At 44.0% G+C, this 16,995-nt stretch overlaps 1 protein-coding gene across 8 annotated transcripts in view; it reads right to left on the bottom strand.

Annotated features, from left to right (window-relative positions):
- Positions 1-16,995, bottom strand: part of adgrl1b (adhesion G protein-coupled receptor L1b) — a 32,139-nt gene that overhangs the window by 10,345 nt on the left and 4,799 nt on the right. For 6 of the 8 annotated variants that reach the window (XM_086119783.1, XM_086119781.1, XM_086119785.1 and 3 more), the window contains 11 exons: positions 8,111-8,230; positions 6,315-6,528; positions 5,812-5,921; positions 4,716-4,730; positions 3,095-3,302; positions 2,398-2,662; positions 1,976-2,315; positions 1,605-1,898; positions 1,015-1,118; positions 718-903; positions 568-606 (listed from right to left, as the gene is read on the bottom strand). In XM_086119783.1, the coding sequence (XP_085975909.1) occupies positions 568-606; positions 718-903; positions 1,015-1,118; positions 1,605-1,898; positions 1,976-2,315; positions 2,398-2,662; positions 3,095-3,302; positions 4,716-4,730; positions 5,812-5,921; positions 6,315-6,528; positions 8,111-8,180 (1,845 nt within the window). In that variant the 5' untranslated portion in view covers positions 8,181-8,230. The remainder of the gene's footprint in view (positions 1-567; positions 607-717; positions 904-1,014; positions 1,119-1,604; positions 1,899-1,975; positions 2,316-2,397; positions 2,663-3,094; positions 3,303-4,715; positions 4,731-5,811; positions 5,922-6,314; positions 6,529-8,110; positions 8,231-16,995) is intronic. The other 2 variants (XM_086119784.1, XM_086119789.1) reach the window with 1 other exon arrangement.

The raw sequence follows: 16,995 nt of genomic DNA, 5'->3' as shown, positions 1-16,995 counted from the left end.
CATGCTTCCATCCGCCCATTGCCATATTTAAACCGTCATTTTCAACCATTCATTTATCCATTCATCATCCGCCACTCAATAATCCGCCCCTTTGTTGTCGATTATTCACCTGACTGTCAGTTTGCCACTTCTACCTCTGTATCTTACTGTATCTGTTTCCCCATCAATCCATTGTCTATCTCACAGTTATCCATCCATCCATTCTTCCATCTTGCGTGCTTCCATCCGTCTACCTACCATATATCAATCAGTCATCATTCATCCGTTCATAAACCTGTCCAGCATCTATTCTGGAGGCCCTTCAATCATCCATTCATTCATATGTCCATCTGTCCATGAGCACTTTTGTGTCCATCATTGTTGCATATGGTCACCTGTCTATCCATCATTCATCAGTCATCCCCGATGCAATCTTACATCCTTCCGTCTGTCCATCCATTTTCCTTTTTCCATCATTCCTCATCCATCTACCCAGCGGTCTGTCCATCCGTGAGTTGTCGGTTCATCTAGCCAATGATCATCCGTTCATTTCACATCCATTTGTCCATCCATGCATTGGTTACCTACCTGCACATACGCCCTGCACGTGCGCTCCCTTTTCTGCAGCTAGAAAGACAGAAAACAACATCCGTGTTAAAAATACCCGTGCTGACATTTGGTTCCTCTTTCCTATAAAAGGTCAAGTACACATCAGCATGAATTCAAGGAGCAATCCACCTTATTGTAATTGCGTGCTGCAGACTCTTTATTGGCTGGTCTCAAGGCTTGAAGCTGGGAGTCCAAGATGTCCAGTAACTGTTCTATTAATTTGACAGACATGCTGACATCACCTGCATAGATCCGTCCCCGGGTTAGGTTGACCAGCTCCCCAGCTATATTTGCTGCGTTCTCTCCACTTTTAATCTGGAGGAAAGTAGCGTTGTCCAGAATCACTCATGTTTGACATTTAAAGTGGGAGTTGCTTCTTAATGGGATTCGGACCGTTTGCACAAGGTGTGTGCATATGTAACTGACCTTTTGTGCAATCTGGCTGACCCACGGAGAGGTACAGTTAGATAGGTCAGGACCTCTGGAGCTCCAGCTAACTGGCGACGTCATGCACTCATAGGACGCTATCCCTGCAGAACAAGACACAGGTACAGACGTTCGAGAAGGCTGAGTCATATGACCGAATAATTAAAGGCCATGAGAGGCAGAAACATTATATTGGTTTACATGTCTGAAAATTAGATGCAACTAGGTCACTTCAATTATGATGGAGAATTATTCCCCAGTTTAACTCGGCTCCGAAATCGAACCATAAAACAGGATTAGGAGGCACAATGTGCAACAGACAAAATGTCCTCTTTTCCTGTGGGGCAGAGCAGCACAGAGAAAGACAGCTGTGCACCGAGAGGAAAAGTTGACGGACCGTGACTGTAAAAAGTATAACGACTGTTTCTTCTCTGTCATGTGAAGGGGAGTTCAAAGCGAGGGCATGTGACTACATTTCAAATGGAAACAAGATACACACACACACACACACACACACACACACACACACACACACGTAATAAAACACTAACATGATGAAACAAACGCACACATACACACGTCTGTCTTACCCAGTGAGCCTTTGGGGCAGGGCCTCTCCACGGTCTCCCCTTTCAGAGTTGGGGGCCACTGTACCCCTCTGGCCACTCTTCCTTCACATCCACCCACTTGACCAGGGCCCCCTGGGGCCAAGGGAACACGCAAAGGGGGGCGGGGCGTTAAGGGGACCATGGCTGTTATTGGCCTCTGGTCAAAGGGTCCTCGGTTGATGACGCCTACTGGGTGCGAGGCTGATGGCCGCACAGGAGTCAGTGCAATTGTAGCCGTGTAAGAGCGGACGGTTGTCATCAAAGAGGAAAGTGGACCTGTAGGGAACGAAAACTTTACTTCAGGTCTGTAGACGCCTCAGAGTTACACCAATCAAGGTTCGGGATCAACAGACCTTTAGTTGGTGGTGGTGGCGTGAACTGAAGCGGGTATCTGAGAACATAATAGTTATTCCACACATACAGCTGGTTGTCTCTAGGGTTGTAGTCTATGGAAGAGATGTACTGGTAAGCGTTGGGGAAGGGGATCTGAATGGGCAGCTCCTGCCCCCGGCTGGTGTCATAGGCATAAACCACCATATCATTGCCCACACGGCCATCCGCCTGCCCCTCATCATCCTGGAAGACTGAGCGCACCGCATAGAGCACACCACAGGCCATGAAGGCATTGCTCGCCCCACGTTTGTCAAAGCCTGTGGCCCACGTGCCCTCGAAGCGCAGGGTGTACGGGTTCACCTGGAAAACATGGAAGAGGTGGAAAGACGAGCGAAAATGCTATCGTGTTGCTCTCGCTTCTCAAATTTGTAGTCTGTGTTACCTGGCTGACCACAATGCGTCCGTTATTTGCTTCAGTGGAGTAGATCACCCAGAGGCCATTCTCATCCACTGCCAGATCGATGTCTGACTTCCCTCCCCAGCGGTAAGGAGACGTGTCGTGGTAGTTGGCATTGACCACCACCGCCTCGCCGCTCTTAATGCGGGTTCGCAGGTCATACTTGACCAGGTTCCGTGTACGTTCCTTGTTATAGAATACGGCGCCATCATACACCACAAAACCTGTACCGTCTACACGACTTGGAAGTCTAGGATAATGGAAATAAAGCACATTGTTTTGTAACACAACAGTTTGGGCTGCGTATCTCTTCAATGAACGCACGCACGCACACAGACACACAACAACAGTGATTTTAGTTTTCATGTTCAAACACTCAATTTTGTTTTTTTGTTTTTTTTGGTACATGCAGGTTAATTTGATGTAGTTCTACCCCAATAAAACTTGCTTGGTATTATTTTAACCTAAAATTCCATGTATACTTTTAAAGAGACTACAGATAAAATTATATTAATAATAAAAGATGGCTTTAATGGAATCATAAAAGTGGGCCTCCAAGCCACGACTTTAAATTGACTTGGATTGGGAGTAAACAACATTTGGGCTGTCAAAGACCAAAGAGGAAGAAAAGCAAATAGTCACTTCAAAGCCAGACCTGCCGATGTTTTGCACGCACACTCACTTATAGGTAGTGGTGACACGGTTCTGCCGATAGTCGTCCCAGGAAGCATATTCATAAAGCACTTCGGTCCTGTACGGCGTCCATGGCATGACGTATAGTCTGTCGCCAGCCTGCAGAGGATCCTTACACCACGCCCCTGACTGATGTTCTGCCTCCAGCTGAGAGGAAGGTGGCTGGATGCTGAGCAGTGATCCGGGACAGACGAAAACTGGGAGATGGGAGTTGTCAGAAAGAAGGATGTGAGAGAGAGGACAGATGATATGGATGGATGATGGTGAGAGAGAGAGAGAGAGACAAAGAGAGGGAGGGGGAGAAAGAGGAAAGATTGTGGGTGGAAAAGGATGAATGCATGAAAATTGGATTGAGCCAAATGCAGTTGATGCAATGAGATTAAAGGAAGACAAAGAAGAGGAGACACAAAGCGCTTTAAAACACCTGTGCTGATGTCAACAGGCAAGCAAGAGACGAGACGTAAAAGTGAGCATATGTCTGTGTGTGTGTGCATGCATGTGTGTGTGTGTGTGCGTGTGCGTGTGTGAGCCTGTGTGGGGTGCAACTGCGTGCGTGTGTTTGTGTTTGTGTGGTGAGTAATATAACAGGGGACACTGCAATGAAAGTCGTGTGAGTATGTTATAGGTGTGTGGGTGTGTCGGTTAGTGCAGTGTGAGGTAGAATCAGGGCCGCAGAGGGCAGGGCTACATTTTGCCTTAAAGTGAATGAGAGGGCAGGTTAGTTTACAACGAGCACAAAGATTGGTCCACCCACATGTCAAAAAATAAATAAATTATATATGGACACATAGGTTTACTGTACAGTCCCACGCTGGCATGCAAGAAAGCATGCATACACACATTCACACATGGAAACGCGCTCACGCACGCGCGCACACGCATACACACACACACACACACACACACACACACACATATATTACATATATATTAGCAGTGCTTAATAAGCACACATCCACACCCATCACACAGATTTGGTCTTATTTGTCCTATGAAGATAAATAAGGGACTCTACCTAGGGGAAGAAAAGGGAAAATAAGCATAAAGTGGAAGGAAGGATGGGAGGAAGGAAGGAAGGAAGGAAGGACGGAACAATTAAAGGAAGAGTGGAAGGAAAGATGGGTGTAAAGAAGGAAGGAAAGGAGGAAAAAGGAAGAAGGAAGAAAAGTAGGAAGAAAGGAAGAGTGAAAGAAAAATGAAAGAAAGACAGAAATAAAGAAAGTGAGGAGGAAAGAAAGTAAGTAGAAAGGAATAAAATAAGGAAGAGTGGAAAGAAAGAAAAAAGAAAGAAAGCAAAGGTGATGCGCTGTTTATGTGTGCAATGAGATCAAACAGGACAGAAAGAGCAGACGAAGGGAGGAAAGGGGTAGAGTGTGTGCAGAACCTGTATCAAACTGGATAAAAACACTGATTTCCATACAACAAGGGATGGGGGGGAGAACAGAGGAGTAAATGGAAAAAAGGGTGGGGACAACATCCAGCATGATTACAAACAACGTCCTAGGGTAGGAGGAAGAGAGAGAAATGGTAAGTGAGAGCGAGAGAAGGAAGGGAGCAAGAGAGGCGTGGGTGGGGAAGGAGATCAAGATGCTACAATGTATTGTCTTTACCTTTTTGGTCCACTTCTACTCAAGCATAGGGAAAAAAAAGAGGGAGAGAAAGAGAGAGAAATCAGAGGGGGGGAGAAAAGAAGGAATGAAAGAAGCAAGAATGCAAGCAAGAAAGAAAGACGGAGAAGAAAATAGAAAGCAGAGAAAGAAGTGCACAGATTATGAGTGCCATTTTCACAAACATTTTCATCCCCAAAACGAGCCCTTAGCCCCACAACCCTTCATCGCCGCTTTCCCACTCTTCCGTCATCACCCGTCATCTCCCCTTCCCTCCCCCCCTTCGCTCAATCCTTTAGTCCAACTCCTGTGGAGAAAAGAGAGCAACTCCTGGGCTTGGTGCGACTCTGGAAAAGAAAACACACACACACACATGCACACGCAGATTCAAATGTTCCCCCTCCCCCTCCCATGCACACACACACACTCACACGCATACACACAACACACACACTTCCACACACAAACACACTCGCACACTGGAGACATACAGTATGCAAATCCAGTTCTCTAGTTTGTTCCTTCAAATTTCTGTTTGTATTTCAAGCACGCGCTCACCCTCTCTGAGGAGAGAAAGCATCTCAGGGATACAAGAGGTTATTAAAGTCTGTAAAACATGTCTTCACATGAAAAGATTTCACACCGCATCAACAAAAAAGTATTGAGACACATATCTTCATCAATTAATCAGGGGTTGGGCGGGTCTCATCAGGTTTCCTTGTCAGCCTCCATCTTACCAACACATTTTGGACATCTCTCTGATTCCAGTTCCAGTCGACTGAACTGAAAAAACACTTCCGTGCTTATTGAGAGCCATCTTCTCGAAAGGCTTCCCTAAAGAGTGTCAGCTGTTTTAGCTCCAAAGAGGGGGGGGGGGGGGGGCTAAGCGATACTGACTTACATTTTCCCTTTTCATTTATGCAATGACCAAGTGTTCCAATACTTTTGCCCATATGGTGAATCTTTGTGTGCCATACGGTATACTGTATTTTCAAATACATGTGAATATAGTGTCAAAATACATGTGAATATAGTGTCATGCTACTACTACTACTACTACACACACACACAAACCCAATGCGTGTCAATGCATACTCACTGTAAGGAACACACTCGTATTGGATCTCCAGGTATTTGTATGTTCCAGGACAAGGGTCTGGGAAAACGTCCACCCCTGCCACCACCACGCACTGCGTCCTGTTGTTACACCTGCACAACACAGTGAGGGATGGAGTGGGAAGAGAAAGAAGGAGAGTGATTAATTTACAGGAAAGGGGAAGCAAAGGGCTGTCCGTTTGTTTCCTCACCCCCAATATTGATTTGTTCTTCGAGGAAAACGCTGCTGAGTACACAGCTAATGGTGCAGCTAGATTTAGCTGGAGTGATTATTGCACTTGCACACACAAAGACACACAACAAACGCATTTGCTGGGTGTAATGTTTCGTCTCAGACAGATTTGGTCAGGAGCGGGCTACAAACGGCAGATGCTTCCATTGATTTATCTGTTTCCAGTCGTAGCGACAAAGCGATTTGCATCTCTTATGAAAGACACAAGCTAGTGGACGAGGTGCGTACACACACGCACACGCACGCACACGCACCTCTGAGCCATAATCTTCAGTGCATCTGGAAGGTAACATTGCGTGTTCTCCATCTGGAAGGGCTCTGCGTCACAAATCTTGTCGTCAGTACGTCCATAGTTGGCGGTCTCCACCATCACCACGTCGCTTCCCGGGCAGCGCAGTTCAATGGGGTAACCCTCACACGCCAGTTCCCTGCGCAACAGCCCGAATGGCATGGCGGCCCGAGACATGGCTGACCAGGTGAGGATGATTGGCGATGTCACGGTTGGGGTGGAGAGTGCAGGAAAGGAGAAGCAAATACATTCACTTCAACAACGCACTTGTGTTCATTGGAAAAGCGATCTGCTTATCGAATCTGTGAATGACAACTAAAAGTGGTTACTATCACATTTTACGGATTGAAAGTGTGATTCAGCTTTTAAATTGTTGGACTTCAGATTGGGCTATTTGGCTCTGCAATGAAAAAAAGGTGCATTCAATTTACTCAATTCTCTTCACTCCGGTTTCCCTCCCACATTTCAAAAAACTTGCATGATAGGTTAATGGAACACTCTAAATTGTCCCAAGGTGTGAATGGTTGTTCTCTTATATGTACCCCATTTCAGCGTATACCCCTCTTTCTGCCCGAAGACAGCTGGGATAGGCTCCAGAGCCCCTGCGACCGTCGTGAGGATAAGCAGGTCAGATAATGAATGGATAGATTGATGTTTTGTTTTGTTTTTCTACGTAAAAATACAGTTTGCATGGCACAAATGATATAGTGTGTATCAGTATACACACACACACACACACACACACACACATCCATCCATTTCCTTCCAATGTCCTCATTAGGGTGATCTGGGGCCAAACTTCGGTCTAGAGCTGGGGTTCACCCTTGACTGGTCGCCAGCGAATCGCAGTGGACATGATAACAAAACAGGTTGTTAAGATCAGACTCCAAGCTGGCCACTCATATGGGCATGATGACCCCTTCTACTCCTGCGGATGGCGGGGGCATTCAGCCATTCGCCAAGCTCAAGAGCGAATGTGGAAGGGCCCCTTCTTGCATGAAATTTAAATTGTCAGCATTCTCCCAAGGATTTCCAATTTCATCTTGTATGGTAAGATACCATTTGCCATTCATGACTTCGATTCTCATACATTTAAGAACAAACACTAAATAATTTTTTTTTAAATACACACTGTATGTACTTTAAAAACACCGTCCCCTTGTAAGTTTCTGAATTATAATTCACGTGACACTGACTCGAAACTTTCATCATGCGGAAAACAAAATATGAGCACCAACAGTAAGATTTGGGGTTTCTAACCCCATTATATACAAAGAGGCATATTAACCCACCTAAACCTTGGTTATTGGAGAAAATCCCATTAGCATTACCTAAATCTGCTGTTCCCATCAAGCCGAGTGGCGCGTACACATGAAAAGGTCGTCGCCAAACGAGGATTAAAGCGAGCACACGACAGCGGCGTGATCAGTATGCTGGCGGCGTCTCGTAACTCTCCATGGTGCTGAATGACTGATGCTTTATTAAGGAGCAGCTCCAGGCAGCTTTAAAACACTCCCTTTGGCCACGCTTCAAATGTGTTCATAGTCTTGTGTTTATGTAGGTCACTGTCTTCCGAAAACTTTGCTAAGATGGCTTTTCCTTGATTTTGGGGCTCTCGGCATGGTGATTTACAACCTCTGACACATACTGTATGTACTGTACTGTTGGGATTTTTTTTTTTTGCTACACTTGTCAAATCTCAGTTTTCCCAGGGGTCAACATCTTGGCATAATTCTTGATTGTGGCGGTGGTGATGCTTACCTTGGCTGGAGGGGGCGACCTGAGCCAAAGTGAGCACGCACACGCCCAAGAAGCACAATGACACCGCCATGCCGGGAAGGAAGAGTTCGGTCGTCACACCGCCAGCCGCGTTAGGAGAGCCTGGGGAGGAAGCAGAGGTGGAGGTGAGCCATGCGGAGTGAAGAGCTGCACCCGTTGCTTCTGTGCATAATAATGATGTGCGTGTGCTCGCATCTTTGCACTCGCTGGATGGATGCTGACACACATGTGAAATGCAGCAGATGGGAAGAGGCAGAGTAACAGACAGATAGAGAGGAGAGTGCGAGAGAAACCGAGATAACAATTGAGCAATCGAGTAGCAAAGTCTCTCAATCTGCTGTTACCATGGTGACAGCCCAGTGCAGTCTGGGGAAGGAGAGAGCGATGGCGGGAGAGAGCAAGAGAGAGAGAGAGAGAGAGAGAGAGAGAGAGAGAGAGAGAGAGAGAGAGAGAGAGAGAGAGCAAAGAGACATGCTGGGTTTGTGTACGTCTGCATTTTTAAGAGTAAATATGTGAATGTGTGTTGAAAGTCCGTCGTGAGCCCCGGAGCAACAATGGCCGCTGACCCACAAAACAATCATAATTTTACAATCCACACGCAGCTTGTTGAAATCACTCACAACCACACACAGTCACATACACTCACACACACATTAGACCACTTTTCAGTAATCCTAAATAAATGATGCAGCAGAGACAATCTCCCCCACCCCCTGAAAAGGAGTGCCGGCCTACACAGCTGAATGTTTGCTGAATGTAGGTGAATGTGCGATGCGCTGCAGTGCACTGTTACAGTGCACAGAACAAACATGATGCAAGTACACTAGAGCATGAGGAACAAGAGTAAGATGGCTGCTCAATCGAAACCCAACACAAGATCCTGAATGGAAGGAAAACTGAGGTTTAACTGCATCATGTAATCATGATGCTATAATATGGTGTGTGTGTGTGTGCGTGTGCGTGTGCAGGTGTGTGATTACATGTGACATTTTACATTGTGGAGTCTCTCAAAAAGAAAACGTGTCCTTTGATTGGCAGGCAGCCAAGTAGGAGAAAATCATGAAAGTCTTCATTCTGCAAATCAACGGGCAGGATTCAGTCACGTGACTCATGGCCCTTGCTGAGCAGAAGACAGCACAATTTCCAATTGAGGAAATGGTAGAGTCTCCCATCTCCGTGAGTAATTTAATAGCAAGATGTAAGTCCACGCTACGATTGGCTGGCAACCAGTTCGGGGTGTCCCCCGCCTATTGCCCGAAGACAGCTGGGAGAAGCACCAGCATGCCCTATGACCCTTGTGAAACTAAGCGGCTCAGGAAATGGATGGATGGACGGACGTAAGTCCACGTCCCCACCCTGGAAATGATTTGGGGTTAACAAGACTGGCATTGGTCAAAATAACACTGTAAGAGGGGCTAAAACGGTTGCCGTGAAGAGCGATTCAGTTTCAGCACCATAAAGCATAAAGAAGGATTATGAGGGAAAACTTTGCTACTCCAAAACAAGAACTACTGCGCACGAAAACATAAGTAAAGCTGTCCAACACTCTCAGAAAACCCTCACCCAGTTAAGAATACTGGTACCACACACTATACTCCTCGCAAAGCAAGTAAACAGTGTGACATCACTAACGCTGCCATCGGCGATATGGCTTTATAGGAGTTTCTTATTATTTCTTACACACTCATACTTCACATCATCGCCACGTTTACGACCAAAGCACATGCATTGTATGTGTAGGACAATTTCAGCAACTTTCTGTCAAAAGATCACAGCTGTATTTGATGTCACTTCCAGCGTATATGCTATAATGGTGCTGGATGCTGTGTCTCTCTTATTGTCTGTGTTTAAGAACAGTCCACAAAACACATATTCCAGAGTGTGCCACAAATCAGCATATATCAAATGTTATGATTTTTTTTCATTCTGATAGCTATAGTTGCCGGCAATGGTAGACCTTTGCATACTCCACATCAAACCTTTTCTCATTCTGATTGCTGGAGTAGTTACAGTACTTACTGCAGCTCAAAATGATATCGGTCAAAATGGAGTAATAGGAAACAAACACCTAACTTTAACCCGCAATAATCGCACGTGCCCTTGGTTGTCTGTTGATTGCTATTTATTGTTTTATTTGTTTATATTGATACATCTATGTCTTTATATCTTTTTATGCAATTCAGTTTTGCTGGCCTCGTTTTTAGCTGTGTGTTTTCAATGCACTGCATGTTTGCACTGTGGTTGAGAGGAAAGAAATGTCATCTGTGCTGTATGTTGCACATATTAGCATTTGGCAATAAAGCTGACTTGATTTGACATTAAGATAACGAAAATATTCACCAAAAATCAAAGAAAACACCCTATAGCCTGGTCTGAAACTGAACTTCTTTTGTGTGTGTATGTGTGTGTGTGTGTGTGTGTGTGTGTGTGTGTGTGTGTGTGTGTGTGTGTGTGTGTGTTCTGACAAGACTTGAAAAGGGTTGCTGAAGGATGACGGGTTAGTTCTGCTTTGAGGTGAACTGGGTCTCGGAGAAGGTTATATTTAGGCTTACATTTACAGTGGGGGGGGGGGGGGGGGGGGGGATAAGCCAAAGTGTGTTCTATGAGTTTGTGGGATGAGGCTACAATTTGTTACTACTCGACTCATGTTGTGTGTGTGCTCACATGTGACTTGTGCTTCTCTGCAACCTCGTGCTTGATAATGACGGGAGACAGATTTAGGTCATTCCTTCACAAACATCCAACATGCACGGACTACAGCAGGAGAGTGTACCCAACCCACAGACACACACATAAGCGCACACAGCATTTCTAACCCTTGAGGGAATATTAGACAGATTACATCCGATTTCCAAGTTCAACCATGCTTCACTAAAACCATGTCCACACCATGTATTCAGTTGAAATGATACTAATTTACATGATGAGCATGTTCTTTGTCCGCATCATGTGCTCACATAATTGCACGTATGCATGTTCCATCACTCAAAGAAAAGCATGGGACCAAAAGAATACTTGAAGGAAGTGAGTTCGTAGCCTTTCCACTGACGTCCGCTGAACCAACACAACTGTATTAAAGGCCTGAGGGCCACAGTGACACGCACACACACACACACACACACACACACACACACACACACACACACACACACACACACACACACACATACACACCCCTACACGGTCATAACAGTACATAAAAAGGCTCCCTCGAATGAGACCCTCTCCAGTGTTATCACACGCACAGATACTGGACACACACACTAACAATTCGAGTGCGCATAAATGTCTCATCTCAGCCAAAAAGCCTTATGGCGGCATGTTCTGTTGCTCGCATTCCCCATTTCTCTCTCTCTCTCTCTCACACACACACACTCGCACACACACACACACACACATGCATGTACATGCTCAGACGCACATCCTTAAGCACATCCTTAAGTGTTGGTGCAGAGTAAGTAGAGCAAGGACACTGATGGGCCTTGACAAAGCCACACACCCAGTCCCCCTGTTCACATCAACGCGCTCCCTGCCTGCAACCAGGATGCAGCCCCGGGCCACCGGCCGGCCTACTTGAAGGAGCGGCAATCTAAATGAAAGTGTGTGTGTGGGCCTGGAGTGAAATAAGCGCACACAGACAGGACTGCGTGTGCATAGGTGATCACACCCAAACACGCTCTGGCATTCTGCTTACACTACCATAAAACGTCTTAGCAGATGGAAAATTAGAGCCAAGTATATATATATATATACATACTTATGTATGGCAAGTGAATCTATCAACATAATAATTTGAATAAATTCTTTGAAAATTGCATGAATTTAGGTGAGGTTGATCCTCTGTTGAAGATGATCCTCTTTTCACAAGTACTTTGTAGCAGTAGTGGGAATTCTGGCTCCTTTTAGAGAAGTGGCTCCTTTGGCTTGGCTTACCAAAAAAATAAATAAATAAATAACAACTCTTTCGGCCTCCAAACAGCTCTTCTAATTTTTGCTGCTACTTCCAGTAATTTACAGCATGCCTTTATTTGCTCTACATAGTCCTCCAAAAATATTAAATACAAAAAACCTGCCTCGCAACCCTCGTGAGGGTAAGCAGATCAGAAAATGGATGGATGGTCAAAAAAGTTGAACTATTTACATTTGAACTTGTGATACTTTAAGCTTTTTTCCAACAAACTAATTTTAAATGAAATAAAACAGAATAATTTAAAAAACACAACACAGCAAAATGTAAATTAAAATAATCCATCCATCCATTTTTTAATCCGTTTATGCTCGCAAGGGTCTCGGGCGTGTTGGAGCCTAGCCCTGCTGTCTTCGGGCAGTAGGCGGGGGACACCCTGAACTGGTTGCCAGCCAATAGCAGGACACACAGAGACGAACAACCATCCGCGCTCAAAGTCACACCGAGGGACAATTTGGAGTGTTCACTCAGCCTGCCAGGCATGTTTTTGGAATGTGGGAGGAAACCGGAGGAGCCGGAGAAAACCCACGCAGGCCCGGGGAGAACATGCAAACTCCACACAGGAAGGCCGAAGCCGGGATCGAACCCCGCACCTCTGCACTGAGAGACAGAAGTGCTGTAAACAAAAACATTTTTTTTCTCAGCATCCTGATATCTTGTCTCTTGTTAAGACCCGCATTGAGAAACGGCCAGTGCCTCAGCTTTGAGGAGCTGATCCGGTTTCTTCTGTGTCAAAATGATCTGCCCTGTTTTGGAGGAGATTCTCGTAGGAGGCGCTGACGTTACTGCAATTAAATTTCCAACATCAGCAGCAACAGATGCATTGAACACGCTTGCACCTCGATTAATAATTGTTTTACCTTGCAGACTCTACACTCTCTGTATTGTCAATCAAGTTTAAATGTGTCGAGATTCTACGTTGCCGTTGTCACTCATTTCCTCACTATTCCTTACTGCCAGCGGCCCCTTGCTCTGTTTCTATCATGTCTTTCTCGCTCCTCTGTGTGCCGGGTGAAACTCTCGCCCCTCTATGAGGAGAGATTTGACTAATAATTATTCACACAAATACATCCGCATTTTCACAAGTGCTTTACAGACTCAAAATTATATTTGTGATTTTCAGGTGTTTTTTTTTTTTTAAATGGTTGTGGGTGCATTTTTAAAAAAATTTAAATATTCAATTCTGCTTGTGAAGTGTTGAATGTGCATTTGGGAATGAGTGGGCATTCGCATTTATTTTTGAGACAAACGTCACACAGATCTCAGATAGTCATGTGTGGAAAAGGCCTTCCTACTCCCTCCGCGAGGAGGAAGTGTTGCTGTCACCATTGAAAAGGAACGAAGACTTGGGGAAGTGATGATGGAATCGCGGTAAAAATAACACGACAAACTGACCGACTGATGATTACAGTTTGGGTTTAAAATAAAATTGTTTAAAAAGACGAACTGACGATGCCGGACGGGTTCCTGGGCCACTGACTTGTTGTCAATTGCCCATCTCTGTATATTTGCATGACGGCATGAAGTCGTTCTTGCTTTATTAAATGAATTAAAAAATTTTGAGAAAAGGACTGCCTCTCTCACACAGCCTCTTTAGTGTCCTTAGTGCTAGTGTACTAGCTTTTAATGTTTTCATGGTATGATGGGGGTTTTTTTCTGTTTGTAAATGTAACTGTACATCATGCACTACAGCCATAATAAAACCATAAAATTACGAATAAACAGTGTTTACTTACTTAATTTTCTAATGTATTGGCATAATTTTAAAAAATAATAAATTCGGGAAATGCACATTGAGAAGTCAATAGCCGTGACATTATGGGAAAACAAAATACTGAACTTAAATCATGAACCGCAGCCATAATAAAATTATAAAATTATGAATGCACATTTATTTCATTTTTAATCGTATTTGGTTAATGTAGGCCAAATCCTAAAAAAATAAATAAATAAAGCTTCTTTTTTTTTTTTACTTGCGCATGCGCAAGTCACTACCCTATGGCAGTATGGGAAAATACTCTGCTTGTAGCATTTAGCCTACAAGTATGTTTGAACATATTTGCGAGTACGTTCTAAAGCGATCACATATTTGCCATTCCAAATATGTTTACTCCACTTTGGCAGCGCCATGCTTTCGTATACTTGATAGAGATAGTAAAAAATAAAAATAAAAATATAAAATAAAAAAAGCTGCTCTACCCAAAGCAAGTGATACGTCATAGCCAATAAAGCTAGACTGCCGGAGATGAGTAAAAAATGATTTCAATCACACAGGTACAAAGATTCACACCATAATAAAAGTAACCATAAAATCAAGAGAGAGTAACTGCCTCCTCATTTGGCTGCAGAGTGCAGCACAGCCTGAGGCTAATTTGCTGTAAAGCACCAAGTGACAAAACAGGCGTGTGGTGCTGTGCCGCTAATGGACGAGTGATGCGTGAGTGTGTGAAGGGGAGTCAAAGGATGCGGGAGGGACCCAAACATTACACTTCTGACACCGGGCAACAACACTATCTAATGTGGCATAAAATGTGTCATCCGTAATATCTAGAGATTAGAAGTGCATTTTAAAGCACTCCACTGCGCCCTGTGTTTGAGATGTAGTGAAGTGGAGTTTCAGACAGTTGACCTCCACGGCTCCCACGGGACTGCATGCACGCTGCAGTTTGACCACTTACGGGGCTTTCGAGTCCGTGTGTTTGTCTGGTCGATGCGTGACTCGGGGGAGTGGAGGTGTCGCCACATGTCAATCATTTGTTTGTTGCAGGCAGGAAACAAAAGGCAACGTTCAGCGCCAAATCGGTAGCATGAGGACCAGCGTTGCACGAAATGCAGGCTACCATTTTGACCTTCAGCATTTGTCGCTGGACGCAGTGGCAAGCACGATGCACCACACCGAAAAATTAGAGCAAATTGCAGGCAGGATATATTTTCAAAGTTGGATGCTTTTCATGGCCTTAGCTATGAGCCCGCACCTTCTGCTCTGTGCCAGAAGGGCAAACAGAAGTGATATTTGCTATCTCATCTTTTGTACACATCTTTAAGAAACTCCTCAAACACCACCTGCTCACCGCAGTCAAATTTAAATCACAATTCCACTTTACATAATCATTCAATCATTTCCTGATGAAATATTGAACACCGTCCTTAAATAGCACTGTACAAGTACAAGTTATTTTGACTTTAAAGGGGAGTAAATTTTGAAAATTGTAAAATGTAAACGTTCACATCCCGTGCAATGTCATCCGCTGGTTGGGAATTTCTGAATCATGGGAACTGTTTGGCCTTCTGTCTGCCAGTGATTTTTCTGCTGTACGGTGCAAGATTGTGATGAAATAATGTTGAAAAATCTGCTGGGAAATGTTCCGAAAAGAAAAAGAAATGTGCTTCAGTTAATAAAGTTGATTGATTTGAACAAAAATGTAATTCTGAGGAAAACTAGAGAGGCAATGCAGACAAAATAAGCTTACAAACTTTTGACTGAGACAAATGACTTTGGTCACCCGCAATACAAACACAACCAGTTGCTCCTCTAATTGAGTCCTCCCTGATTGAGCAACAAGCAGTTTCATGGCACAATCCTAAAATCCGTGGCTCGGCTTAACTTTGTGTTGACAACGCACTAACGATTTGCGATAGTTAAAATTGAACAGGTTTAACAACGTTTATCGTCATCGACCATTTTCAGATCACTGAGGGGAAAAAAAATCACTCTTAACAATACCCCACACCACAGGATAATCGCTCCAGAATCTATTGGACATCCAAAAATGGGCCTTTGTAGATTTTCTTCAGAAGGTGGGAATCATGCTCCCAAAAAAAAAGAAGCCTAATTATCAGTATGCGTGGACCCCAAATAAACAAATAGAATCCAGCTACATGAATGCTAAACCGTTGATGTTTATTTGTCCTACATGTGTCAAGATACACTTTGTGAAGAGAAAACTGAAGTAGATTTTCTTTCACCTGAAGAATAACATATCGTCTCAAGGCAGCTAGAAAGTTGATTAAATGTTGATAAGGTTCCTCACATATTCATCAAGCTTGTAATCCTACCCCCGGCAAGCATCCTCTGAGATAACAGCGCGCTGCGTTCCAGTGACTCATGGCGCTTTCTCGGTATCTGAACATCTCCAGGATTTACAATATTGCGCCTGAGTTTATCCATTTTTTTATTTGAACTCTGTACATTTATAAAGCACAGTAGCGGAAATTAATAGCCATCAAATGAGAAGATGGGCAAGGGAATCAATTTGATTTCAGAATTGACAATCTGCATGAAGTATAATAATATGCCGAAAATAAAAACTACAGTATCATGTCTGGATTCAAAAGGAAAAAGATGCAAAATATTGTGCTGGATCAGAACCTTTATGCAAAATCTAGAAATGTACACACTGGAAAAAATGGTGTGTTGCATTGACTCAATGTTATTTCTGGATCTGGATAGCTATATAGTCTACTTAAAAATGTCTACTTTATATCGGGATCTTTATGATTTTATTTCGCGCAACCACTTGAAGAAATAAAATTGAGTAAATTCAACAACCATATTTTTTCAGTGCAAGACACTGAAGCAAGCCAAATATCTCAGGGTTAGTTAGTTATTCATTTTCCATTAAACACAGGACACATAAAAATGAGCCCTAATATGCATGGAGGATATCGTTAAGCAACGTTTTTCTTACCACCACATGGTGAGGTTTCAGTAAAACTTTCTGTGTCTTCTAAACGCATGCTGGTTAGGGTTTGTGCATCAGCGTATGTTGTTGCAGCGAAGCGCCGCAAAATATTACAGCATGAAATCTTCGCAAAATACAGAATAGTTGAACAAAACATCATTGCAGTCGATGAGTGTCCCTGCAAAATGGTTATCGACGGCAACATATGACAGAGAAGA

This window comes from Hippocampus guttulatus, chromosome 9, assembly GCF_054856545.1.
Source record: "Hippocampus guttulatus isolate MCC_2025c chromosome 9, RoL_Hgut_1.0, whole genome shotgun sequence".
Classification (NCBI taxonomy): Eukaryota; Metazoa; Chordata; class Actinopteri; order Syngnathiformes; family Syngnathidae; genus Hippocampus; species Hippocampus guttulatus.
This window is presented reverse-complemented; position numbering and strand designations above follow the sequence as displayed.